Source organism: Planococcus citri, chromosome 4 (genome assembly GCF_950023065.1).
Source record: "Planococcus citri chromosome 4, ihPlaCitr1.1, whole genome shotgun sequence".
In the NCBI taxonomy this organism is placed as follows: domain Eukaryota; kingdom Metazoa; phylum Arthropoda; class Insecta; order Hemiptera; family Pseudococcidae; genus Planococcus; species Planococcus citri.
In genome coordinates this window covers 9,550,298-9,578,220 of record NC_088680.1, presented here as the reverse complement: position 1 = coordinate 9,578,220, position 27,923 = coordinate 9,550,298, and the positions used below count along the sequence as shown (strand labels likewise).

At 34.6% G+C, this 27,923-nt stretch overlaps 2 protein-coding genes and 1 long non-coding RNA gene across 3 annotated transcripts; 1 reads left to right on the top strand and 2 right to left on the bottom strand.

Annotated features, from left to right (window-relative positions):
* Window positions 1–583: 583 nt before the first annotated feature.
* Window positions 584–22,110, top strand: LOC135843849 (calcium-dependent secretion activator 1-like). Its single transcript, XM_065361887.1, has 7 exons — window positions 584–1,057; window positions 1,134–1,255; window positions 1,374–1,518; window positions 1,592–1,698; window positions 1,800–1,984; window positions 8,224–8,244; window positions 14,674–22,110. Exons 1-7 carry the CDS (start codon window positions 1,028–1,030, stop codon window positions 14,913–14,915), a joined length of 852 nt encoding a protein of 283 aa, XP_065217959.1. The 5' UTR covers window positions 584–1,027; the 3' UTR covers window positions 14,916–22,110.
* Window positions 7,234–7,902, bottom strand: LOC135843855 (uncharacterized). The gene is made up of 2 exons (XR_010558391.1): window positions 7,642–7,902; window positions 7,234–7,568 (listed from the first exon to the last, which is right to left on the bottom strand). It is a non-coding gene; the product is annotated as an uncharacterized LOC135843855 (long non-coding RNA).
* Window positions 21,758–25,842, bottom strand: LOC135843852 (uncharacterized). The gene is made up of 5 exons (XM_065361890.1): window positions 25,653–25,842; window positions 25,502–25,563; window positions 22,827–22,862; window positions 22,622–22,745; window positions 21,758–22,272 (listed from the first exon to the last, which is right to left on the bottom strand). Exons 1-5 carry the CDS (start codon window positions 25,771–25,773, stop codon window positions 22,166–22,168), a joined length of 450 nt encoding a protein of 149 aa, XP_065217962.1. The 5' UTR covers window positions 25,774–25,842; the 3' UTR covers window positions 21,758–22,165.
* Window positions 25,843–27,923: the final 2,081 nt, after the last annotated feature.

Sequence of the window (27,923 nt, the reverse complement as noted above, 5' to 3'; positions counted from 1 at the left end):
GAGGGGCAGGGGCATACAGGGAACTGGGAACTGGGAAGAGATTTAACCGTGCAACGTGTGCCAACGACAGATAGGTAATCGACTTTTCTCATCCGAATGGCCGCGCCGAAAATTAGGTCTTGAAGGGAAAAAAAGAAAAGGAAAAAAAAGAGACTCGGAAAAAGAAAAGAGAACCGTACATAATACCTTTCTATACATAGCAGTAGGTAGGTAGGTAGGTACCAACCGAGTGAGGAAATACATCTAGGATGGAGGAGGGAGGGGTGAAGGGGAGGGTGTGAGGGTGGACACGAAAGAGACGAGAAAGGGATCAAGTTCTTGAAATAATTTCGCGTGTAGTATTTTCCGCCATGCCATCGGCACGTCGTCTTCTTCATCGTCGTGTATGTGGGCATATTTTTGTCGGGTTACTACTACTACAACTACGTTAGAAATCGTCCCCTTAATTCTCACCCCTCATCCGTGGCCCCCTCCCTCCCCCTTCGCAGCCCATCCTAAGCTAAGCTACAATAAGCAGCGTTGCTACCGCGCAACTTCTCTTCTTCTTCGCCGCCCCCACACGTGTGCGAAACTTTGTATCGATTCCAGTCCAAAAGTCAGCCAAAGCTACGCTCTCTCTCTCGTCGTGCTACGACCGCCGTACCCAACATATTTTTTCTTACAAGTTTTCCTGCGAGAGTCGGTCGTCGCTGCTGGTTTTCGGGTTGTTCGGGGCCGCGAACGGGCCAAATTTATATTCCTCTATGTGTATTTCGAAATATGAGATGATCGATTTTCGTATACTCGACGGCTAATTCGACGAGTATTGTGTCGTCTCGCGTAACTTGCATTTCCTATTTGTACAATAATATAAGGGTTTTCGGCCAATTCACAGTACCCTATTTGTACGCCATTTCGTAGCTTAGGTGATTTTTTTTTTTGGTACCTCGACGAATGTGAAATGCGTTGAGAAACTTACCTTGTGAAAGGGGGGTTGTTTCGAGTATACGTTGTTGAGATAGAGTATAGACACATCCATATCGTCGATATGGATGACGCTTTGACGTTTCAATTAGAGGTAAGAGTATTCAAATTTATATGTGTAGAATATTTGACTCTCTAGAATTAAGCCCTGGTGGTACTTTTTCGCACAGGTTGTGGTTCTCGGCGTAGAAGGACTCAAGTCAGTGGCAGGAAATAAAATCGTATATTGCACCATCGAAGTCGAAGGCGAAGGTAAATTACAAACCGAGCACGTCGAAGCATCCAACGCTGTGTAAGTGGCTGTGAAAAATTACCATATATTTTATATATATACTTACGTACGTTGGTTGTAGCTTTTCGAGTGTAAAGTTAACCATTTTTTTACGTACCTTTCGTATGTACGAGTATAGATGGAATACCCAAGGGGATTTTACCTTAGTACATCCGTTGCCTGTAGTTAAGCTCAAATTGTACGCTGAAAATGCTGGTATGCTTTCGTTGGAAGATAAAGAACTCGGTAAAGTAACCCTGCATCCGAATCCTCATTCTTCTCAAGTAAGCGAATGCTCTCATCTGTGTAAGAGGAGGGGGATATTTTTCAGTTTGATGGTGAGTTTTTTTTAAACAGGTTGCCGAATGGCATCCGATGACTGTGGCTAAAAGCAGCGCTGATCAAGATCTCAAAATCAAAGTCATATGTAGAATGGAAAGTCCACCGAATATGAAATATTGCGGGTGAGTGTACGACACCCCTTTCTCTCCTCACACTCTACAATTTTTTTTGTGAATTTTTGAGCGTTTAAACCTTAATATTGTTTTGAAATGTGTTTTTGTAGATATTTATACGCGATGGGAAAACTGGCATGGAAGAAGTGGAAAAAGAGATACCACGTTGTTTACGAAGTCGCCGATAAACTCTACGCGTTGTGTAGTTTTAAAGAGAAAAAAGAAAAGAAATCGGAGAATAACGAGTCCATCTTGTTGGATGGTTACATGATCGATTACATCGAGCCGGAAAAAGGTACGTGTACCTTAGACGGTGTGTTTGTATAGTTTTTAGAGAGCTCCTGCGAGTTTTGAAGATATGCAACTGATACGGTTTCTGTCTCGTGTGGGGTGTCGATTTATATGTATAGTTTGAAGGGTGAGTATTGAATTCGAATGTGGTGTTGAATTTTGCTATTTCTCCCCCCCCCTCCTAAAAAATTATTAAAAAAATTTCACGATTATTTTATAACGATCAAACAAAAGAAACAATTACATATCTGATAATTCCAAAATTCATAAAAATGACTCGTCAATAAACTGGCTATTCTAAAGTGCCCCTTCCGGTTACACTATTTTGAGAAAATGTCAAAATTTTGGATCAGATTTGCCTACAGATGTGATAATTTGTGAGCCAAATTTAAGTAAATGTTGAGAAATTAGCCAAAATTAAAAAATTTGACATAAACAATTTAATTTTTCATATTGGTGGTTTTTTTGTAATTTTAAAAAAAATTGAATTCAAGCCATCACCGATCAGTCATCAATCACTTTTGCCTAGTTTTTGAAGTTTTTTTCTCTTATTTCAACCCAGTTTTTCTATCCTTTCCTCCCCAACATTTTAAAATTAGCTGTTTGAACTTCAATTAGAAATAATTCTAGATTTTGTGACGAACCATTCGTTGCCTTGTTTTTTATTCTTCGTTGATCTGGAGGTCGTTTGTACCTATTCTATTCACTTTTCAGTTTTTAAATTTATTATAACTTGTAAGTTGATGAGGTTTTCGAAAATTTAGCCAGGTTTAGAATTTGAATACCTAAAATAAATTTTGGTACACTTCTGAAAAATTTTGAAAAATTAACACTGTTTAAAAACATTGTCCTATTTTACAGAATTTTGCTCGATAGTTTCAAAAACGATGTCCAATTTTGTAAAACTTTATTCAATTGTCTATCCGGTTTTCAAATTTTTTCCAAACATTCTACATTTTTTTGAATTTGAAATTTGAAACTGAATAGAACTTTTTCCAAATATGTAAAGTTCAACGACATTTGAAAAAAAAATACTCTTATTATTTTCAAAACGTTGCTCAATTTTTTCAAAATTTTGCCAAGAAATTCAAAACTTGGATCCATTTTTTTTTTAATTTTGGAAAAAAACCGCTGTCTTTTAGAAATGTTATCATTTTATCAATAATCTTTAATTATTCAAAATTTTGAATTTCTCAAATTTTTGCACAATTTTCTAAAATTGTTGTCCAATTATGTAGTTTTATGTTCAACTTTTTCAAACGTTTGTGTTAAATTTTCCAAAGTTCGCACAAGATTTCAAAATTTAAAAAAAAACATGTTCAAAATTTGCCATCATTTTTACAAAATAGCTCAATTTTTCAAAATTATGTCGATATTTTTGAAATTTTACCCATTCTGTGAGAAATAAATTGCATCATTTTCTTGCAAAACGTTAAATTTTTTTAATTTTTACACTTTTTTTTTTAAAGTTGCACATTTTTTTAAAATTTGCACATTTTATCAAAATGTAGACAAATTTTTCAATATTTTATGCAATTTTTTCAAAATTTTGTCAAAAAATTCAACACGTGGCTCAAGTTTATTTAAGTTCAACTTTGAACAAATCCATTAAATTTTATCAATGTTTTTAAAAATTGTCAAAATTTTCAAAACATTTCCAGATTTTTTTTTGAAATTTGTTCTGTTTTATAAATATGCAACTTTTTCAACCTGTGGGTAAATTTTTCAAAAATTTGCCCAAATTTTAGTAAGTTTGCACAACAAATTTGCCCAATTTCGAAAACATTTTCACATTTTTTTAATAAAAATTTGCACATTCTTTTTCAAAAATTCAGACGACTTTGTTTCATTATTTTATACAATTTTTTCAAAACTTTGTCAAGAAATTCATAACTTGGCTCAAGTTTGTTTGAGTTCCATCATTTCTAAATTTTTTCAAAAAACACTACCCAGCTTTATAAAATGTTATCAGTAAGTAATCTTTGATTCAATTTTTTTTATTTTGTCAAATTTTTTCAAAATTTTTTGAAATTATTTGTTCTATTTTGTAATTTTATATGCAACTTTTTCAAACTGAAAGTAAAATTTTGCGCAACAAGTTTTCAATTTGCACAACTTTGAAAACATTTGCACATTTTTTTGTAAAAATGCGAACATCCTTTTTCAAAATTTGCAAAAGTTGTAATAAATTTGTCAAAATTTTCAATTTCAATTGCGTTACCTACTTTTCAAACTTGACACATTTTTGAAAATCTTGTTTGGTTTTCAAAATCGCTCAATGTTGACTTTTTCAATTTCTGCACTTTTTCCCCCAACATTGGCTTATTTAATTAAAATTTAAGCATAATTTTGCACAATTTTTTCAAAATGTAGTACAAATTGTTCAATATTTGCAAAACATTGTGAAATTTGTTCAATTTTTTGAAATTTTTTCAAAAATTTCCACAATTTTACTCATTTTACAAAAATGTTACAATGTTTAAATTTTGGCCAATTTTCAAGTTTTGCAAAATTTTGCAAATCTTAACACAGTTTTTTAAATTTTTACATAATTTTTATAAAGTTTTTACACATTTTTTTTTATTACTTACTCCATGTTTGTTTGGTCTTTTAAAAATTTGTACAAGTTCCTAAACTATCAACAATTTTTTTTTAAATTTGCAAAAATTCTTAGAAAACTAGTTTAATTTGTAAAAATTTTGCACCGACACTTTTTTTTTTACAGAAAATTGCAACATTTTTTCATTTGACACAATTTTTTTTTTTTACTTTTTGCACAATTTTTAAAACATTTGACTTTTTGTTATGTTCAAGACTTTGTCAAAAACCACATGAGCCAGATTTTGAAAAATTGCATAAAATTTTTATAAAATAAGCATAAGTCGAAATTGTGCAAAATGTTGATACCTGTAGAAATTATTTTAAAAAGTGCAAATGTTAAAACTCTGCAAATTTTCAAAATGAAAGGTGCAAAATCAAGTAAGATTTCTACTTTGAAAAATTGTGCTAATTTTTGAAAACAATTTGCGCAAAATTTTACAAAAAAAATTCCAAGTGTTGAAAAATTTGTGCAAAACTTGAAAAAAAATTGTGTAAGTCTGAGAATTTGTGCAAATTTTTTAAAAAGTCGAGTAAAATTTTTAATAACAACGCGTTCAAGTAGAAAAATTGTGCAAAAGTTGAAAACTGCGCAAAATTAAGACTTTCCGCAGATTGTTGCTTGAAAAAATGTGTGTAAAATTTGACAAATTTTTGTAAAACAAGCTTCAAAAATTTGAGCCAACAAAGTTGACTTTCAACATTTTTATAAATTGACTCAATTTGTTGAAATTTTGCACAAATTTTTAACATTTTACACATTTTAAAAAACAAATTTGCACAATGTTTTGATCTTGAATAATTTTTAATATCTTGCACATTGTTTCATATCTTGATACATTTTTAACAATTTTGCTCGTTTTTTTTTTCTCAAGAAGCATTTGCACAAAATTTTGCACAATTTTTCATAAACGGTGCCATTGTGCACTTTTTTTAAACGAACGTTTGCACAATTTTCATAAACATTTGCACGTTTTTTTTAAAATTTTGGAAAAATTGTGCAAAATTTTGAAATATTGCGCAAAATTATCGAAAATTGTGAAAATTTTTGAATAATCAACTCAAAAGTTTGAAAAAGTTGAATATAAAATTACAAAATTGGACAACAATCTTTTAAAAATTGTGCAAAAATTTGTCAAACTGAAAAAATTGAATAGTTGAACATTTTATAGAGACAGCGCGGTGTTTTTTTTTTCAAAATTAATCAATCGTTGGCTCAAAAGGTTGAAGATTATGCACAAATTTTTAAAAATTTTTGCGTTGTTTGAAAAATGAACTATGCAAAGTTTTAATTTTGCTCAATTTTCCAAACTTCAAACATTTGTTTCATAATTTTGCTCAAGTTTTCAAACTTTGCACAAATTTTTTAAACTGTGCACAATTTTTTAAAACTTTGCACAATTTTTTAAAACTTTGCACAGTTTTTCAAAGCTTTGCACAATTCTTTAAAACTTTGCACAATTTTTGAAACTTTGCACAAATTTTTCAACATGTTGTGCCATTTTTTTTTTTTTTAGAAATTTGCATGATCAATTTTTTAAAATTTTGTGCAAATGTTTTCAAAAATTAGAACAATTTTTCAAAGTGTATGTAAGTCTCGCTTTTCCAATTTTGCACATTTTTTTTGTTGGAAATTTACAGAGTTTCAATTTTGGATAATTTTTTCAATTTTTCTGCATGTGTAAAAAATTTTCTTGAGCTTTTTCAAAAAGTTCACGATTTTTTAACATTATATTAACCTTATGGAACTAGAAAAAAACTTGTTCGCTTCCATCCCCTTCAAATTTGGTCTTTGACATGAATACCAATAACAAAACCCTTACCACTTTATATGATTTCACTTGAAAAATGATGAGTTCCTGGGCTCGAAAGAGTTGTACATGTATACGAGTCAGGGATCCTCACAAATAGAGCATTTTAACCACTGCCAGAGATCACAGATTCAACTATTCTGGCCCCTCTCTGTCTCTTCTCGCTGAATAAATTACGCATTTTATCAATTTTCATGTTTCCGAAGCCTCAGAGTTCAATTTTTCACATATTTTATGCCTCCAAAACATCAAATTATGAAGCTCTTGGCCAGCATGATTCATCCTATAAAACTTTGAAAAAAAAAAACGAGAAAAAAAACACAAAACAAAACTGATGCATAATGAATATATTCTAACGAATGTCTACCAATAATGAAATAAATTACAAATGTACGACTGTACGTCATTATAAAAAATAATCATCTAACTCATTATACGAGATTTTAGTTCTGTATGTTACAATCGAATGCGAAAACGAGAACGAGGATGCGATGAGAGAGAGAGAGAGAGAGAGAGAGAGAGATGAAAAAAAGAGAAAGATATTACTTCGGTTTGGGGGTCGTGCTGGTGGCATTTTTACAATGTCCTTTGTACAATTGCTGCAGAGTATCGTTATGTTGGCAGTTATGCGTGGTCATCAAGCAGTGATTCTTGAATTCAACCGGTTTGTCGGTAGGTTTAGCGTTCGGTTTTCCGGCGCATAATGGATCCCATACTTTATCATTGCAGGCAGAAACTGGGCATTTTTTCTTATCTTGGGCTTCGAGTTCGATCACGAGTAGGCATAAAACCAAGATACTGGCGAGACACGCGAATGATTTCATGATGATTCGGATTTCTTTAGTAGCAAATTCACTATTCGCGAATTAAAATAGGATGAGATGTTTACAACAATGTAACGAATAAGAGAGGAGAGTTATTATAGGTACTCGTAAGCACACATACGTAACGTATTATCGAAAGTAAACTGTCTAAAGTTAGCCATGTTATGGTCGAGGTGGTTTCCACTTCTACTTTTTCCCCTCCTGTACGTCTCTGCTCTTCCAGGGTCTGGTTTGAAATAATATGTTTTGGTATTTCGTCGGTATTCAAGGTTATCAAAGTGTTATGGCGATGATGAGTTAAACTAGTTTGGTACAGTAGCGTTTAGTTCACGACAATGAAATCCCAACGTGTTCGCTAAAATATCCATGATCGTAAATTTCAATCAAACTGACTCTCCGTAAATGACATATTAGTTCGTAGTTCGTACCTCACAAAACGGAAGTCGGAAATCCGCAATGGTCGAGTCGTTTTGGAAAATTATCCCCTGCGTTGTCTGTATATAATCCCGTATGCTGATTTAATGCAATTATTACGCTTACTCTCGCCGATAAGGTTGTCAATCGCAGTATGTGACTCATACGGTTATCAATAAAGGTCGACCAATCAACAATGAGCTTATCATGCTACGTGATGAGATAAGAGAAAGAGCAGAAAAAAGAATCGGAGTTTTGAAAAAGACATCGTGAAAATAATCGAGAACGTTGTAGGTACAAAGTGAATACCTGAATGAGGCCAAAGTGCGATGACTTTTACACTTAAAATTATGGCAATTTTCGTCGACTTTATATAAATATGAATTGAGAGTAATTTGCTTGTTTGTAATCAACGTTTTTCTTGGAAAATTAAACGAAAGATTGTTATTGTGAAATATGTACTGTAGACGTAGACGTACATCTTACATCTTTGAAATTACTCGTAATTTTTATTTCCCTTTTAAAGCAATGTACTCGTAGCATTTTGCCATCAATTGTTGTACTAATGAATTTATGTTCTTCGCTTTCTGTTACAGCTCATCTGATGGTTGGCACGAGTAAGTAGTCGTATCAGATTTTTTTTTGAACGTAGTTTTATGTTTCGTAAGTTAGATAGGTATAGGTAGTTATTTTTTGAGGGGAAATGGGGTGTCGAAAAAGTTGTAGAGGGTCATTCGACGCCAAATTGGCGGATTTTTGCACGAGGGGGTCTTCGATTTTTTTCGAAATCGGATCATGTTTAGAGGTCATCAAACGATGACGAATGACGCAAACCGGATATTTTTTCGATTTTTTTTGGCTGAGCTGTGAGCTGTGGGGCTTCAAAGTTCTTTAAAATGGCCGAAAATGGAAAATTTCAGTTGCAAATTGCTCCGGTTGTACGAGGTGTAGAATTTTGAACTTTTCTTCAAATTGTAGTACTTTAAGAGGGTAATGGACGAATGATGTCAAAATCAGTGTTGCCACTTTCGAAAACCTAAAAAAATTGATTTAAAAACGTACAATTGAAATATAACCACGATGTCCGGGTGTAAAAATTCTGAAAAAATTCTCAGTTTTAGTCCTTTTCATGTAAATATGTCAAAAAATTGGACAGGCATTTTCTTTAATTTTTGAGAAAAGAATTCCAAGTTTGGCACTTACTGCAAAAATACCATCGGAAATCTAAAAAATGAAAATTTTTGCATTTTTGAAATATTTTACATATGTGTAGACGAACATTTGAAAAAAATTTCCCTTCCCCTCAAATTTCAACGAATTGATGATGAATTTTCCAAACGAACCGATTTTCTTGAGATTTTGCACAGTAATAGCAATTATGATGTAAATGACCCTTTTCTATGGTAAAACGAAAAAATTGTTGTTGTTTTTTTAAAAATTGGAAGCTTATTTCGGGGCCTTGGGAGATTATCAAAAAAGTGAGTAAAAACTTAGCAAACTATAGGTCATAGGTCACTCGAAATTTGTATTTTTTTTTTCAAGTTTTGGAGCTCATTGTGAGGTTTAGAGACTCTTATATGAAAACTGAGTAGAAATTCGAAATCAGCTCATAAATAAAAACCATCAAAGCATGGGCAACTCAAAATTTTTGATTTTTTTTTTTTGAAATTTGGGACCTCATGGTGGGGCTTTGAGAGCTGTTATAAAAAGAGTAAGTCAATATTCGAAATCAGTGCCTCTGAAAACCAAATAAAGCATACCTAGCCTCCTCAAAATTTTTGATTTTTTTTTGAAATTTGGGAGCTTATTGTGGAGTTGTGGGAACTGTTAGCAAAAAAAGTACGTCAATATTCGATATCAGCACCTCTAAAAACTATAAACAAATCACGACCTCCTCAAAATTTTTGATTTTTTTGAAATTTGGGAGCTTATTGTAGGGTTTTGGGAGCTGTTATACATAAAAAAAGTAAGTCAATATTCGAAATCAGCGACTCTAAAAACCAAGACCTAAGCATGGGTCACTCAAAATTGTGGATTTTTTTTTAAATTTGAGAGCTTATTGTGAGGTTTAGGGTCTCTTGTCGAAAAACTGAGCAGAAATTCGAAATCAGCGCCTCTAGAAACCAAATAAACCATAAAAGTCACTCGTTAGAGCTTTTGATTTTTTTTTTGAGATTGGAGCCTTTTTGTGGGGCCTTGGAAGCTCATGTAAAAAAATTGAATTGAAATTCATGTTGCATCGTCTCGTCGTTTTCGGAAAAAATTGATTCAAATTGATCCAGGATTTGGACTCATAGACCTCGAATTGGGAAAAATACTTTTTAGTTCTCGATTTTATTTTAAATTGAAAAAGTTGTGAAAATGTCAAGATGCAAGTAGATTGGTTCATGCTTTTTTTTTTTTTTTTTTGAGAAAAGCACTGTCGACTTTTCCTGACGATTTCTGACTAATTCGAGGTACCTAACTGAGATCAAAAATGATGTTCAGTTTGCAATTCGACTTGTAGTTTATGAAGCAGCGTCCCACGACACAAATGGACACCAGATTTGGACTCGGCGGCCTTAAATTAGTCGAAAACAACATTTTACTCGATTTCTGTGGAAATTCAAAAAAATCCAAAAAATGCAAAGGGGTTAGCAGTTCATGCATTTTTTGGGCAAAACAACTTTTTGTCTCGAATCGAGCTAAAAATTGGGCTAGGGAGGATTTTTGGGACGGCGAATTCATTTCCGGCGTCAGATTTTCACCAGAGTGCACCATTCTCTCACAGCCTTTTTTCAAGTTCAAAAATGACCTGAAAAAAGTTGTGAAATTTTGAATTTTTTATGACGGATTTTGACTAATTTGAGGTGGCTGATTTCGAGTATAACGTCAAAATTGATGCTGGATGTTTATATCGCGAGATAAGCGTCCGTATTCTACGAATCATAGGCGATCGCTCAAATCTGACAGCAGATCAGTACTCGGCGACCTTGAATTAGTCGAAAACGATCCATTCACTCGATTTTTTTGGAAATCAAAAAAATTCGAAAAAATGCAAAGGGGTTCATGCATTTTTTGAGCAAAAAAACATTTGGTCGCCAATCGAGCTGAAAATTTGGTTAGGGGGGATTTTTTGGGAGGGTGAATTCATTTTTGGTGTCAGATTTCCACCTGAACGCTTTTCCCTCTTCCTGAAATCACTCATTTTTTGACTGGAAATTGAGACAAAAAATTGTTTTTGAAAAGTGTACGTTTTTGTGACGTTTTCTGTCTAATTTAAAGTCACTGAGCATGAAAATGACAATGGCGTCTAAATTTCGCCTCGTTGCCTAGTTTTTAAGAAAGTGACATTTTTCGTGAAGTATTCGTCATTTTTCTTGGTGAAAGGGGATCCGAAGCTCGAATTGGACACCAAATTTGTGCTCAGCGACCTTAAAATTGGCTGGAAATCACAATTACCCAATTTTTTTGGATACAAAGAATTTACCTAGGTACTTAGTTTAGGTATGCATTTTCATACATTTTTTTTGAGACAAAAAATAATAATTTGGTCATGGATTGAGTGGAAATTTTTGCACGGCGAATCCATTTCCGGTATCAGATTTTTTCCAGAGTTACCGGTTCCTCTGAAGATCACGCATTTTGGAGCTAAAAATTCATTTCCAAAAAGAGCACTTTTTATCATGTTTCTTGAATAATTCGAGATTGCTGAGCAGAAAAATGATGAACAAATTGAGCTTCGTTGGTTCTTAATTTATGGAAAAATTGGCAGTGCCTGACAAAGTAGTGACCAGTGCTCCAAATGGACACTTGATCTGGGCTCAGCGACTTCCAATTAATCGGAAAACACCTTTTACTCGATTTTTTTCAATTACATATTTAATAAACTCAAACAATCCAGAGAGGTTAGAGTTTCATGCTTTTTTTTTTTGAAGGGAAAGGGAGGAGGACTTTTGGTCGCGAATCGAGTGAAAATTTCTACAAGGAAAGTTTTACAGTTCGGCGAATTTATTTTCAGTGTAAGTGTAAGATTTACCCCAGACTGATGGGTTCTTCTAGAAATCGCTCATTTCAGGACTCAAAATTTGAGACAAAAAATTGTTTCCAAAATTCACATTTATTATGACGTTGTCTGACTAGATAATTTTAGGTCGCTGAGGTTTAAAAATATGTCATCAAATTATACAGAAAACATCGCAAAAAACTTGGGATAATTATTTTTTTTAAATATATACATTTCGTCTTAATTTTGAGTCCTGAAATGAGCGATTTGTAGAAGAACCCATCAGTCTGGGGTAAATTTTACACTTCCGGCGATAATAGGCGAAGTTCAGATATCATTTTCGTGCTCAGTGACCTTAAATTAGTCAGAAAACGTCACAAAAAATACCTACACTTTTTAAAAACAATTTTTCGTCTCAATTTCCAGTCAAAAAATGAGTGATTTCAGGAAGAAGGATGCGTTCTGGTGGAAATCTGACATCAAAAAATAAATTCGCCGTACCCAACCCCCCCTCCCCCGCCCAAAATTTCAACTCGATTCGCGACCAAAAGTTTTTTTACCCAAAAAATGCATAAAACTACACTACCCCTTTTGCATTTTTTCGAATTTTTTTATTTCCAAAAAAATCGAGTAAAAGGTTGTTTTTGACTAAATCGAGGTCGCTGAGTCCCAATCTGATGTTTGATTTGAACGATCGCCCCTCCTTCATAGAGAACTGGTCATTATCTGGCAACCCGAAAAGCTAGCATCGATTTGGACGTCAGATTCGAGCTCAGCGACCTTGAATTACTCGGAAACCGTTATAAAAAAAATGCAAAATTTGACAACTTTTTTTTGGCTCATTTGTTGAGCCCAAAAATAAGCCATTTCTGAGAGAAGCGTGCGATCTGGTGAAAATCCAACACCGGAAATAAATTCGCCGTCCCAAAAAACCCCCCTAGCCCAATTTTCAGCTCGATTGGTGATCAATAGTTTTTTTACCCAAAAAAATACATGAACTAACCCCTTTGCATTTTTTGGATTTTTTTGAATTCCAAAAAAGTCGGGTAAAGGGTCATTTTCGACTAATTCGAGGTCGCCGAGTCCGATTCTGCTGTCAGATTTGAGCGATCGGCTCTTCTTAGTCGGAAACGGGTGCTTATCTCGCGATCTAAACGTCCTACATCAATTTTGACGTTATATTCGAAATCAGCCTCATCAAATTAGTCAGAATCCGTCATAAAAAATTCAAAATTCCACAACTTTTTCCAGGTCATTTTTGAGCTCAAGAAACGACCGTTTCCGACGGAAGGGTGCACTCTGGTGAAAATCTGACGTCGGAAATGAATTCGCCTTCCCAAAAAACTCCCCTAGTCCAACTGCCAGCTCGATTCGAGACAAACTTTTTTTTTTCCAAAAAAATGCATGAACTAACCCTTTGCATTTTTTCGAATTTTTTTTTATATTCGAGTAAGATGTCGTTTTAGACTAATTCGAAGTCGCCGAATTCGAATCTGGTGTCCATTCGTGTCGTAGAACGCTTCTTCAGTGAGAAATTGCGACTATCTCGTAGAATATGAGTTCGATCGCAAAACTAACGTCATTTTTGAATTCAGCGACCTCAAATTAGCCAGAAAAACTCATTAAAATTGCAAAATTTGACAACTTTTTTCTAGCTGATTTTGAGTTCAAAAAAGGACAAATTTTCAACAGAAGGAAGCGTCGTCGGGACAATCTGACCTCGGAAATGAATTCGTTGTCCCGAAATCATCCCATAACCAAATTTTCAGCTCGATTGGTGACCAAAAGTTTTTTTGCCCAAAAAAATGCATGAACTAACCCTTTGCATTTTTTTGGATTTTTTTGAATTCCAAAAAAGTCGATTAATGGGTCGTTTTCGACTAATTCGAGGTCGCCGAGTCCGAATCTGCTGTCAGATTTGAGCGATCGCCTCTTCTTAGTCGAAAACGGGCACTTATCTCGCGATCTAAACATCTTGCATCGATTTTGACTTGATATTCGAAATCAGCACCATCAAATTAGTCAGAATACGTCATAAAAAATGCAAAATTCCACAACTTTTTTCAGGTCATTTTTGAGCTCAAGAAACGACCGTTTCCGACGGAAGGGTGCACTCTGGTGAAAATCTGACGCCAGAAATGATTTCGCCGTCCCAAAAAACCCCCCTAGCCCAATTTTTAGCTCGATCCAAGGCAAAAAGTTTTTTTGCTCAAAAAAATGCATGAACTAACCCCTTTGCATTTTTTGGATTTTTTTGAATTCCAAAAAAATCGAGTAAAATGTTGTTTTCGACTGATTTGAGGTCGCTGAGTCCGAATCTGGTGTCCATTTGTGTCGAGGGACGCTGCTTCAGCGAGAAATTGCGACTATTTCGCATAATACGAGTCTGACTGCAAAACAAACGTTATTTTCGGATTCAGCGACCTCGAATTAGTCAGAAAACATCATCAAAAATGCAAAATTTGATAACTTTTTTCCAGCTCATTTTGAGTTAAAAAAATGGCAAATTTTCAATAGAAGGAAGTGTCATCGGGACAATCTGACGCCGGAAATGAATTTTCCGTCCCAAAAAACTCCCCCTAGTGCAATTTTCAGCTCGATTGATGACTAAAAGTTTTTTTGCCCAAAAAAATACATGAACTAATCCCTTTGCATTTTTTGAATTTTTTTGAATTTCAAAAAAGTCGAGTAAAGGGTCGTTTTCGACTAATTTGAGGTCGCTGAGTCCGAATCTGGTGTCTATTTGTGTCGTTGGACGTTACTTTAGTGAGAAACCGCGACTATTTCGCATATACGAGTCCACGACCGCTAAACGAACGTCATTTTTAGGTTCAGCGACCTCAAATTATTCCCAGAATAATACCTCTCAAAGGTGACTGGATTTCATACTTTATCGAACTCTCAACTAGATTACTTATTTATTGCACCCAAATTCCTATTTCCATTCATTCTACAGATATATTTTTTTCTCGACATGCCACCCCTTCCCCACCTTCCTCTTCCTCCTCCCTTCCAACATCGAATACCACCTCACTAATCATTTTTTTTTTCAATTCCACAGAACTGCAAGGCGGTAACCACTTCTTCAGCGCCACGAAGGAAGGTGACACCGTGCTCTTCGCCACCGACGAAGAAAAAGAATGTCGCGCCTGGGTCGCCTCTCTGTACAAGACGACCGGCCAATCGCACAAACCCACACCACCGGCCTCAGCCAAGCTGCCCAATAACAACAACAACAGTACTCCGCAGAAATCCGATAAAGTATCAGTATCGAACAACACTTCGAAAGCGGTTAAAAGATAATGCCTCGCTGATGCCTGAAAAAGCCTGAAGCCTGATGCCTCAAAAATCTTCACACTTTCTCCCTCTCAGTTTCATATAGCCATTTTATCCTCTTCCTTCTTTCTCTCCCTCTCTCCCTCTCAACTCTTCCTCTTCTTCTTCTTCTCTCTCTCTCTCTCTCTCTCTCTTTCTCTCTATCATACTCAGTGCTCAACTCTAGACTAGTGATAAGCCTTTTGTAGTAGCTGTGTTCCTATATATTTACTATATATATTTTAGACGATAAGACTTTGCACAAGCGGCCTTTTACCCCCTTTTTCAACTCCCTGCCCCCTGCCAACCCTTGGCTTTTTGGGACTGCTGCCCCATGGAAGCTGAATTAGTGAGGTTTTATTAAATTGTCTTATACTTACTAGTTTGCTATACCTACCTACTCCTTTCAACGGATTTTTTTCAGGGTTTACAGGTGCCCTCTAAAAAACCTCTTTTTTTCTGTTTTTTTTTTTACAAACGTCTCCCCCTCATCCCTCCGCCCCTGAACCCCCATCTCTTTACAATTCGTCCAATCTCAGAGTAGATTATCGTGCATAGTTACCTTGGTAATGCGAAAGTGATAGAGTAAAAAAATTTTGTTTTTCTATTATAGATTTGTGATCGTTGTTGTTCGTCGTTTTACTACTACTAGAAACTTGTTGTGAAATCGGAGAGTCATCTCCGCAGTAATTTATTATTCGATGAGTTAGATTGTAAGTTGTTTTTTTTTCTCTCAAACCAATTCGACAGACGAGTACCTTCTTTAGTTATGTGCCATTTTGCCTTCGTATACGTATATTTATTTCGTTATCTTTTTTCGAGTCGTTGAAATTTGAAGCTTCGCCTTCCCTGGAAAAATTTCGAAAATTAAATTTACTTATTATAGAATTCCTTCGCGAAGTAATTGAATAGATTTGCAAAAAAAAAAAAAAAAAAATTGAAAATCTCGAGGCATATCATAATTTTTAAGATGTTCGATAAGCCCCTACGTATCTAGAACCCTGCTTCGAAATTTTTATCTCCATTTTGAATTTGGAAAAAAAATTAAAATATGATCTCGTATATATTGACAGTTTTATAATACATTTTTTCTACATTGAAATAGTTCACGAACCTAAGAAGGTATCAATTTTTTTTTGTCTAGAATGTAGTCGGAGTGTTTTGTTTTTTGCGAAACGTGTTGTACTTGGTTTTTTTTCTGTCAAGAAGGTATAGATTTTATCGAGGATAAAATTTTTTAAAACTAAGATGAATTTTTATTATGGTTATTTTTAATAGGTTATATTCTCTTTTTTGCTATTATAAAGTCAAATTATTTTTGCATTTAGGTTTTGGTCGTGTGTCTTTTTTCTAACATGGCTCATATTTCTTACCTGTAAATGTGTTTTTTTGATATAGATTATTTTTTTTTTCGTTTTTTCCCTTGTTAACACTGTTTTACTATGGTGTAGATGTGCCAATTTTTTTTTTTCGTTTTTTTTTTCTAAAGGCGAAATGCCAGCAAGAAGATAACGGTTACTTTAATTTTTTTGGATAATTGAAATAAATTCTATAAGCTTGCGTTTTTAAATAAGGTTTAATTTCGCGCTTATTATTTTATGTATTATTATTTTTTGTTTTAATGACGCTTGAAGTGGTAATTATGTATTTTATTGTTCTCTGTAACGATGCGAATTCACGTTCGAGTTGGGTAGATTGCGTAATTGTTAACGTTACATTTAGGTATTTTAATCAATTTAGGACCGAAGTTGTCTGTAGATGCGTATATTTTTTCAGAGTGATAGTTTTCAGCGAGATAGAATTAGTTGGACTGAATTGTATGGGCCCTTGATTAACGTATATTTGAATTTAAAGCATTTTCGTTTCTAAAAATATGTGTACCTAGACTTACCTAATTTTCCCCCCTTTTTTTATTCTCATTTTGGCGATTGTTTGATGAAAAATTGTGCGAAGAAGCTCTAGCGTTCGATGATTTGATAATTATATTTTGAAAATTGTTTCGTTTATTGATACCCCCTCCCTCCCTCCCTCAAATAGTAAATTTGTCTCGACAAGAGTTTTTATTAATTTTTTAGCTGTTTTTGTATAAGAATCTTCTTCTATTATCCCCTCTCCTCCCCTCCTCTTATCTTTGGGAATTTCAAAATTGGAATTTTTTGGCCATTGTTTGAAGAAAAATTGTGCAAAAAAGCTCTCACATTCAGAGATTTGAAAATTATTGTTTCCTTTATTGACACTCCCCCCCCCCCCACCTCCCTCTTTCGAAAAAGTGAATTTATGCGATAAATGTTTTCACTTTTTTTTTTAGCTGTTTTTGCACCGGAATCATGTTCATCTCTATTATCCCCTCCCTTCCCTTCCCCTCCCCTCCCCTCCCCTTGTCTTTGGGAAATTTGCACATTTAAATAGCCAGGGATTAAAAAGTTTTTTTTTTTTTCAAAATTGGAATTTTTTGGCCATTAAAACTGGACTAAAGAAAGGTGAAAAGAGATCTAAAATAGAAAATTCCTTGATTATCTTGATTATTATGGAACTAATTATTTCTACTTGAAAATAAAATAGTGATTTTTTTTTTTTTGTTCGATATTGATCCAGAGATGGAAAAACATCGCTCGCATTAAACACTCCAATTGTTGGAATTTCGATGCGGAAATTTTGAGCTGATTTCATCCCCTTTCCATCAACATTGGCGATATACGTTCAAAAACATGCGATTTGATACCTGGCACGACTTTTAAGCTCATTTTGGAATCTGATCTCTCCTCATCAAATCACCCCTTTGACACAACGATCAAAATGATATCAATTTTTTGATCTTCAGGCTCAGAAACCTACATTTTGATACCTTGTACGACTTTCAAGCTCGTTATTACATCTTTCAATGAAGCACACATTTCGAATATTCGAATATATTTACATTTTATACACGGATACTGAGACATATACGAGTACATCGATCGAATGTATTACTAAGACTAAAAACTAATCTAAGAGTAGAGAAATATAGCGGCTACGACGTCCGTGGCGGCTGTTACTTATCAGCTGCCACTGACTCATCAGTGAGACGTAGCTCCAGAGATATAATACTCGTCTTGGTTGCACCCCTCCACCCCCTCCCCATTCATTTGCACCTTTTGACACAACGATCAAAATTATATCAACTTTTTGGTCTTCTGGCTCACAAACATACATTTTGATACCTCACGCGACTTTCAAGCTCATTTTGAAATTTGCCTTCCCTCCCTTCTAATTTCCTTTTTTGACACAACAATCAAAATGATATCAAATTTTTGATCTTGAAACTCAAAAACGTGTACCTATTTTGATACCTTTTAATCGACTTTCAAGCTCATCTTGGAACTTGCTCTGCCCCCCCCCCCCCCATTTAGTCGCCCCTTTTGGCACCACGATCAAAATAAATCAAATTTTTGATTTTAAGGCTCAAAAATATACATTTTGATACCTCAATTTCAAAAAAACATACCTACATTTTGATACCTCAATAGACTATCAAGCTCATTTTGGAATTTGCACCCCCCCCCCCCATTACCTCTTTTGGCACAACGATCGAAATAAATCAAATTTTTGATTTTGACTGTCAGAAAAAGGCTCAAAAACATAAATTTTGATACCTTAATCGGCTTTTAAGCTCACTTTGGAATTTTCTCTCCCCCTCCCCCATATTAAATTTTTGATCGTGAAACTCAAAAACGTGTATTTTGATATCTCTCAATCGACCTTCATGGTGATTTTGGAATTTGCAACCCCCCCCCCATCCAATCGCCTCTTTTGGCTCAACGATCAAAATAAATCAAATTTTTAATTTTGAGGTTCCATAACATACATTTTGACACCTCAATCGACTTTTAAGCTCATTTTGGAATTTGCCCCCCCCTTCAATATCCCTTTCTGACACAACAATCAAAATGATATCAAATTTTTGATACCTCAATCGAATTTCATGCTCATTTTGGAATTCGCAACCCCCCCCCTCCCTCCATCCAATCGTCTCTTTTGGCACAATGATCAAAAATTCAAAATAAATCCAATTTTTGATTTCGAGGCTCAAACACATACATTTTTATACCTCAATCGACTATCAATATCATTTTGGAATTTGCGCCCCCCCACCATTCAATTTCTCTTTTTGACACAACAATCAAAATTATATTAAATTTTTGATTATAAGACTCAAAAACATACCTACATTTTGATACCTCACGCGACTTTCAAGCTGATTTTGGAGTTCGCTCCCCCCCCCACAATACATTTGCACCTTTTGACACAAAAATCACAATTATATCAAATTTCTGATCCTAAAACTCAGAAAGGTATATCTTGATAGGTACCTCACAAAACTTGCAAGCTCATTTTCAAGTTTTACGACTCTTTCGTTACCCCTCCCCCTCCCCTTGCCGGCCTTGACCCAATCTTTGAATTTAATTAATATCAAATTCGCGGTTCAGAGGTTGAAAAACATGCATTTTGATACGTCACACGACTTTTTGGGTCAATTTTGAATTTTGAGCCTCCCCCCTCCCCCCAATTCATTCGCACCTTTTGACACAACAATCATAATGATATCAAATTTTTGATCTTGAGACTCAGAAACGTATATTTTGATACCTCACACGATTTTCAAGCTCATTTTGGAATTTCCCCCCCTCCCCCTTGAAGCCCCTTCAGACATCATCACGTACATACATAATTATTGTAAAATATGTCCTTGGCGGGTTCAAAAGCATACATACCCAATCTCTGAATTTAGATAATATCAAATTCGTTGTCGAGAGGTTGAAAAAACATGCATTTTGATACGTCACACGACTTTTTGGGTCAATTTTGAATTTTGAGCCTCCCCTCTCCCCCCCAATTCATTCGTACCTTTTGACACAACAATCATAATGATATCAAATTTTTGATCTTGAGACTCAGAAACGTATATTTTGATACCTCACACGATTTTCAAGCTCATTTTGGAATTCCCCCCCCCCCTTGAAGCTCCTTCAGACATCATCACGTACATACATATTGTAAAATATGTCCTTGGAGGGTTCAAAAGCATACATACCCAATCTCTGAATTTAGATAATATCAAATTTGTGGTCGAGAGGTTGAAAAAACATGCATTTTGATACGTCACACGACTATTTTTGAGCCAATTTTGAATTCTGAGCCCCTCCCCCCCATTCATTCGCACCTTCTAACACAGCAATCAAAATGATACCAAAATTTTTGATCTTGAGACTCAGAAACGTATATTTTGATACCTCACACGATTTTCAAGCTCATTTTGGAATTCCCCCCCTCCCACTCGAAGCCCCTTCAGACATCATCACGTAAGTATTGTGAAATATGTCCTTGGAGGGTTCAAATCAAAAAAATACATTTTGATGCCTTACACAATTTTCAAACTCATTTTCAAGTTTTACTACTCCTTTGTTACCCCGGTCCCCCCTTGAACCAATTTCTGAATTGAAATAATATCAAATTCGTGTTCGAGAGGTTGAAAAAATGTGCATTTTGACACGTCACATGACTTTATGGGTCAATTTTTGAATTTTGAGCCCCTCCCCTCTCCTTTGAACCACTTACCAAAACACATTATCTCACAGATGAAGCCTCATCGCTCGAAACAAACCTGAAATTTGCGATCAGCGACCTCAAATTATTCGAAAACGACTCCAAATTGTGAAAAAAATGACGAATTTTCCATTTAAAATGGAGATTTTCGCATGAAATATTCACCCAAGGCTGAAATAAACATCGCCATCGAATTCCTCGTGCCAAAAAACCTCTACGTACACATCAAACACGAAAAAATTCCGTTCAGAACTGATTAATCACCAATAAAATCTTTGAATTCCAAACGAGGCAAACGAAATGGGTAGCGCCATCTAGCAGAATATCAACAAACTGCCAAGTCCGTCGAAAAATTTTGATACCAGAGACCCGCTAATATCCTATATTCTCCTAATAACATAGCTCGATTTTTCGTCTTTCAAAACCACGTTAGTCGATTTTAGCCGTGTCAAATAAGTTGCATAACCAAACTGTATCAAGGCAGAGGGTTTGAAAACGATTTCAGAGACCTGCTAATATCCTATATTCTCCTAATAACAATAGCCGATTTAGGTCTCCTTTTATCGCTTTTTGGTGATTTTTCGCCTTGTCGAATGGGTTGCATATCCGAGTAGATTAAAGGCGAACCGCTGGATTTTATTATTCGAGTATTTTTCGATCTAAGTGAGTGAAATCATGCGGAAAAAATCTCAAATTCGGTATGTGAGGGTTCTAGAAGGTGCTGAATCCATATTTGTGAGGTCATTTTGAAGCTTGACTCAACGTAGCCTCAGGAGCTGAGTAGAGGTGAAACTTGGAAATGAGCTTTAAACTTGTGTGAGGTGTCAAAATATATGTTTTTGAATCTCCCAAGCACAAATTTGATATCATTTTGAAGATTGGATCAAAGGGAGGGGGTTGAGAGAGTGGTAAAATTTGATATTGAGTTCAAAAGTTGAGTAAGGTATCAAAATGTATGTTTTCGAACCTCCTGAGCACGAATTCGGTATCATTTCAGCGATTGGAGTTGTTTGAAGCATCAAATAATGTACTTACCTGGTTAAAAATTCATATTTTCAAGCTGGAAAAAACTTGTTTTGTTATTTTATCAGAAAATCTTGTATCTCAGTATTATTTTTCCAGCATTTTTCCCAAATTGTAGTACATATTTTTTTTGTTCATTTTATTTATATTTAAGCAAAGTAAAAAAAAATTGACAAATAACATAATTACCACTTCGCAACATTAGCTGGATTAATTTACTAGTACTCGAGTACATCATCTTTATTTCTGCCAACCAATAAAATTAAAGTAACCGAGAACATGCTAAAGATAAAGATTCACTATCGTTACAAACGAATTTGATTGCTTTATTATTTATGGCAATACTTACAATAAACACCATTTCAAATAACACCAAACAAGGAATGAAAAATAACAGATTTTATACTCTATAGTGATCAATTATTTTCTATTCTTAAGGTTTTAATGCCAAAAAACCAAAAAAAAAAAAAATAACAAAGGTGTTTGTACAATTATAATAAATAGTTTTTACAAAAATCAATAAAAACACGACGCTTTGAAGCTTAATAGTTTTTATATAAAGTTACTTTTCACTGTTGTTGTTTATTTCATCTGGACACGAGGCGAGGGTTCGGCTTCGGCAAAGCGAACCTTTACTCTGCAGTGGACTCCTTCATATCAGAGTGCAGTTCGACGTGTTTTAATTTATCGTGATTACAAGTCAAGTATAAATGAACTTTTTCACAAAGGACATCGTGTTCTGTAAAATATGTACAAAAAAATCTAACGTACAAATAGGTACTTACATAAAACTATACAAATAGGTAGGATAATTATTCTAAAGAAAATACGAAGAAAATCCTCCAAAAACAAGGTACAAAAACCAAAAATTTCGAAGCTAAATTCAGAAATTTTTTTTATTTCATTTTTTTCAAATAAAGCGTGTAATGTATCGTACGAGTATTTTATTAGAATGAAAAAAAATGAAAAAAAAAAAAAACAAAACAAAAATAGGTTTTCCTAAACAGTATAACTTATTTTTCAAAGGGGGAAAAAAATAATGCATTATTTCCAAAATGGTCAAGAAGAGGTACGAGGTAGGTACTTACGAATTTTCGTGCATTCTTCTACAGCTGCATGAATTTCTTCAGGAGTTATAACGTCTGTACTTGATATTGCAGAGGTCGTCAAGTCTTTCAATTTTTCATTATGAAATTCGCCTTTTTCATCCATCTGTGTACATAAGAAGAGAACATTCATTATTCAAGAATAATACTGAAGAATAGGCTGTATAAACGAATTATTTATTCTTACCAAACCCATTTCTTGACCCAGGCAGCTCATAAAACACTGAAACATGTAAAAATGCATGCATTAGTCGACGTCTATGTACGTAAATGTATAATTTGATATTTTTTTCTTTTCACTCGAAAATTGATAAATTTCGTACAACGTGATGCAAATAATTAGATACCTAAAAATCACGAAAAATTAACCAAACTCGTAGAAAAATAACATCGAAACAAAGTTATGTTTGGAAAACTGTGTAAAAGTTCTGGAAAATTTCTACGAAAATTATTAAAAAGTTGAAAGAATATTGAAAAAACGGACAAAATGCACAACAAACTGATTCGTTTGCTAACAATTTGCTCAGAGGAGAAAAATCATTGGGCAAATGAGTGAATCAGGAATTGACGAAAAATCAAACCAAAGAAAAGATTGTGCAATAAAACTTGACTTGATTTATGATAAAAAGCTATTAATGAAAATTATAGTAGATCCGTTCGCGAATGATTTGCTCAGAAGCGATGAATCATTCAAGAACGACTGAATCACTTGGAAATCAAATCAGATGATGCACTGCGCGCAACAAGACAACATAAAACACTGGTTTCTTATTAAGGTATGTACTTATCAATTCAATAAAAATAGTAAATAATGATTCGTTCGCGAACGATTTGCTCATAGGAAAGGAGCAAAAAATTATTTGCGAACCAACGAATTGGGAATCACTGAAAAATCAAACAAACGTAAGTACCCTGAAATCTGACATAATTAGCCAACCTAAACCTATTACAAATCTGCCAGCAAAAGGTGCACATTGATTCATTCGCGAACGATTTGCTCAAACGCGACGAATCATTCGAGAACGACTGAATCACTCGGAAATAATGTTAGATTATTGGACGTCAACACGAATAACGAAACATGCTTCAATATTTATCATTATCAGTAAAAATTATAAATAATTCGTTCGCGAATGATTCGCTCATAGTGAAAAATTCGCTCGCGAACGAATAAATCACAAAGAAAAATTAAATCAGAAATGAAAATTACAAAACGAAATTTGACAATTTTAATCTAATTACACATAAAAAATTTGATTCAATTCGTTCGCGAATGATTTGCTCAAAAGCGATGAATCATTTGCGAGACCGACTGAATCGCTCAGAAATCAAATAGGATGAAGCACCACAAGAGCTAGAAAAATAACAAAACATTCTTCAAGACATCAATAAAATTATGAATGAATGATTCGTTCGTGAACGAATTGCTCGTAAGAGAAAAAAATCGCTTGTGAACGAATGAATCACAAAAAAAAAAAAAAATAGTTATGAGTGAGTAGATGGCACAACGAGTAACCATAAATTTGACAGATCCAACCTTATGATCAATAACCAGACTCAATTCGTTCGCGAACGATTCGCTCAAAGTCGAAAAATCATTCAAGAACGGCTGAATCACTTGAAAACCAAACAAAGTAATGCATGAGGCAATTGAGGCATGACAAAACAAAACGAACTATTTTTCAAACTACCAAAAAAGTTCCAAATGATCCGTTCGCGAACGATTTGTGAACGATTTGCTCAGTGGAGATGAATCGTTCGCGAACGAATGATTCACTGAAAAATTAAACTGGTTATGGATGACGAGAATCGATAACTTGAAAGTTTCAAATTTCAATTCTGTCATCAAAAACTGTACTCAATTCGTTCGCGAACGATTCGCTCAAAGTCGATAAATCATTCAAGAACGACTGAATCACTTGAAAACTGAACAAAATAATGCATGACAAAACAAAACGAACCATTCTTCAAACTACCAAAAAAATTCCAAATGATCCGTTCGCGAACGACTTTTGAACGATTTGCTCAGTGGAGATGAATCGTTCGCGAACGAATGATTCACTGAAAAATTAAACTGGTTATGGATGACGAGAATCGATAACTTGAAAGTTTCAAATTTCAATTCTGTCATCAAAAACTGTACTCAATTCGTTCGCGAACGATTCGCTCAAAGTCGATAAATCATTCAAGAACGACTGAATCACTTGAAAACTGAACAAAATAATGCATGACAAAACAAAACTTCTGTTATCAAAAACTGTACTCAATTCGTTCGCGAACGATTCGCTCAAAGTCGATAAATCATTCAAGAACGACTGAATCACTTGAAAACTGAACAAAATAATGCATGACAAAACAAAACGAACCATTCTTCAAACTACCAAAAAAATTCCAAATGATCCGTTCGCGAACGACTTTTGAACGATTTGCTCAGTGGAGATGAATCGTTCGCGAACGAATGATTCACTGAAAATTGAATTGGGTGTAAATGACTAAAATCGATACGTAACTTGGTAGTTTTAAATTTAATTTTAATTCTGTCATCAAAAACTGTACTCAATTCGTTCGCGAACGATTTGCTCAAAAGTGACGAATCGTTCGAGAACGATTAAATCATTACCAATTCAAATCAAATCCATTGGAAAAAGAAATGACAAAATTTCATATTTTCAAATCCATCAATCCGAAATAAATATAATTTGTTCGTAAATGATTTGCTCGAATATGAAAGAAATATCAATATTTTAATTTCTGACATCAAAAACTCATCTTTTCAGCACAAAAGGGAAGGAGCGCGTCAGAAAACATCTCCCTTGCAATTTTACTCGTATCTAACTAATTGAGTAATGCATCAAAACTCACCTTAAAATCATCGCTCGCATCATCAGGTAAAACCCTTTTTACTTTCAAATCGTGAAGCTGAGCTGCGCACGAAAAAATATAAATAAATTAGATACTTGTGCATATTTGAACAATGAAACGAATTACAACACTAAACTCCTATCAAGATCACCTTTCACTTCTGGAGGATATTTCGGCAGGCATGCTTTCTCAGCTCTTATGTAATGTTGTATGCCTATTTTCTGCGCCCAAGTTGACGCCACCAACGCGCTAAAAATTAACAAAAGCATCATATTTCAAAACACACCTAACACTGCGCGAAATTAAACCAAAGATGCACTCGAGTAAATGATTTTCACCTCTTAAAAGTTTTCAAGTTGTATACTCGGTAATTAAAATTACGCCGAGTAATTATAAGTATAAAATTTTAATTACCTGGTAGAATAACGAACGAAAAACAATAATCAGTTTTCGAAACGTTCATCGACGATGATCATTGAAAATCCAAAACCGTGTTTTTAATTGATACTTGAACCGGCGACACTTTCGAAATGTACGGCGTCGTTTGCTGAAAAACGTAATTATAATTAATTTAAGCTACAATTTATGCATTTAATCTGAAATATAATACACTATGGAATTCTTTTTTACTCGGAATTCAATTAAGTTATTATCTCAAACGTCCGTTTAATAAAATCCTCCCTATTCAGTCACGATACATACCTATAATGTAGGTACCTTAAAATTGCCAGAAATGGAGGGGAGAGGGAGGGCGGTGCCAGCGTCACAAAAAGTTGAAATTACATCATACGAGTTCAAATTTGAGGTCTTAAAATATTGTAATACTTAATTTCGAGCTTTGTATTCAGGTATATTCCTTTTAAAACGTCGTAAAAAAATGGCTCGATTTCAACAAGTATCGTGATATGAATCTTCAAAATTAGTTTTCTCCCCTCCCCCTCCAGTACAAGATTAAGACAGAAATAATGGCAGATATGGAAAAAAATGCTGCGAAATTTCGTGCCCCTTCCCTTCCTTTCTCTCATGAAAATTTGAAAATAAAAATTCAATTTTCTTATGTGAAAATAACTATACCTATACACATATGTACCAATGTGTATGTAGATGTACTCGTACAATACAATGAAGACGTTGGAATTCCTGATCAAGGTTTGGAACTTTGTCTTCTCCAATATCAATTTTTTTCAATTTTTTGAGTGTTTAAGCCCAAACAGTTCAAATTTTGACCACTTTTTAGAAAAAATTATTGCAACTATAAGGTTACCCCCCCCCCCCGAGAGGGCACAGGTTGTTGTCGCTAGAGGTAATCTCTAGGTAGTAGCTCGGATCATCAAGAGGAGCCAGTCCCCCATGACAGATGAGAAGGCAAAGACAACACCAGGGGTATTCTGATGTGTCCACGTCGTGCAGGGTGGTAACATATTGCTGTTTGATGGACTCAGAATCGATAAACATGGCTAAAGCAGAATTCTCCAGTTGGTGGAACGACGGGGAGGAGTGGCAAGTCGAAGGCCAAGCCTCTCTGACAGAAAATCATGGTGGAAGGCAATGGGAAACCAATACCATTATATTTCCCTAGAATTATATGGACATCAATTTAGCAACAGCCTTAAGTCTCTGTCAGGCTGATCCTCATCTGCTGAGGCAGCCGGATAGGGTGCTAAGAATACACAGAGTTAAAACAAGGTGGAACAACATCAACATCGCAACCTAGAATGTACAAACTTTGTATAAAATTGGTCATTGGACAACTTGCTAATGTAATTAAAGAAGCCAGGAGATTGCAAATCGATGTGTTAGGAATAAGTGAGACCCAATGGACTAGAAATGGTAGATACCGAGTAGATGAAGACTATGAAATGATCTTCACTGGGAAAGACACACATGAACAAGGTGTGGGTATATTAATACATACCAGAATCAGCAATAAAATCAGTGCCATGATTCCAAAATCAGAGAGGATACTACTCGTGAGATTGGAGGTCAAGCCAAAACCAATGGTGATAATTGAGTACCTTAGAGTCAAACCCAGAATTCTCCAAATTTTTCAAAAATGAGGTTATGATCGTTTTGGGTACAGTTAGTAAGTACGCATCGATTGCCATTCTCCGTTTTTACCTATCTGACACAATGACGCAGTCAGGGGGGTCCAAAGTACTGGGTCAGAGTCAAATTCCGAAAAATGTCCAAAATTTTCAAAAATGAGATTATGGTTGTTTTGGGTACAGTTAGTAGGTACGCATCAATTGCCATTCAACATTTTACCCCATTCGATACCATGATGGTTAGGGGGTCCAAAGTACCAGGTTTGAGTCAAACTTTGAAAAAAAATACTTCAAAAGAAATTTTTTTTTTTATTCTAGTCGACTATAAACAACCTTGAGATACTTTCAACAGACTTGAATCTAGAATTATCCCTCAT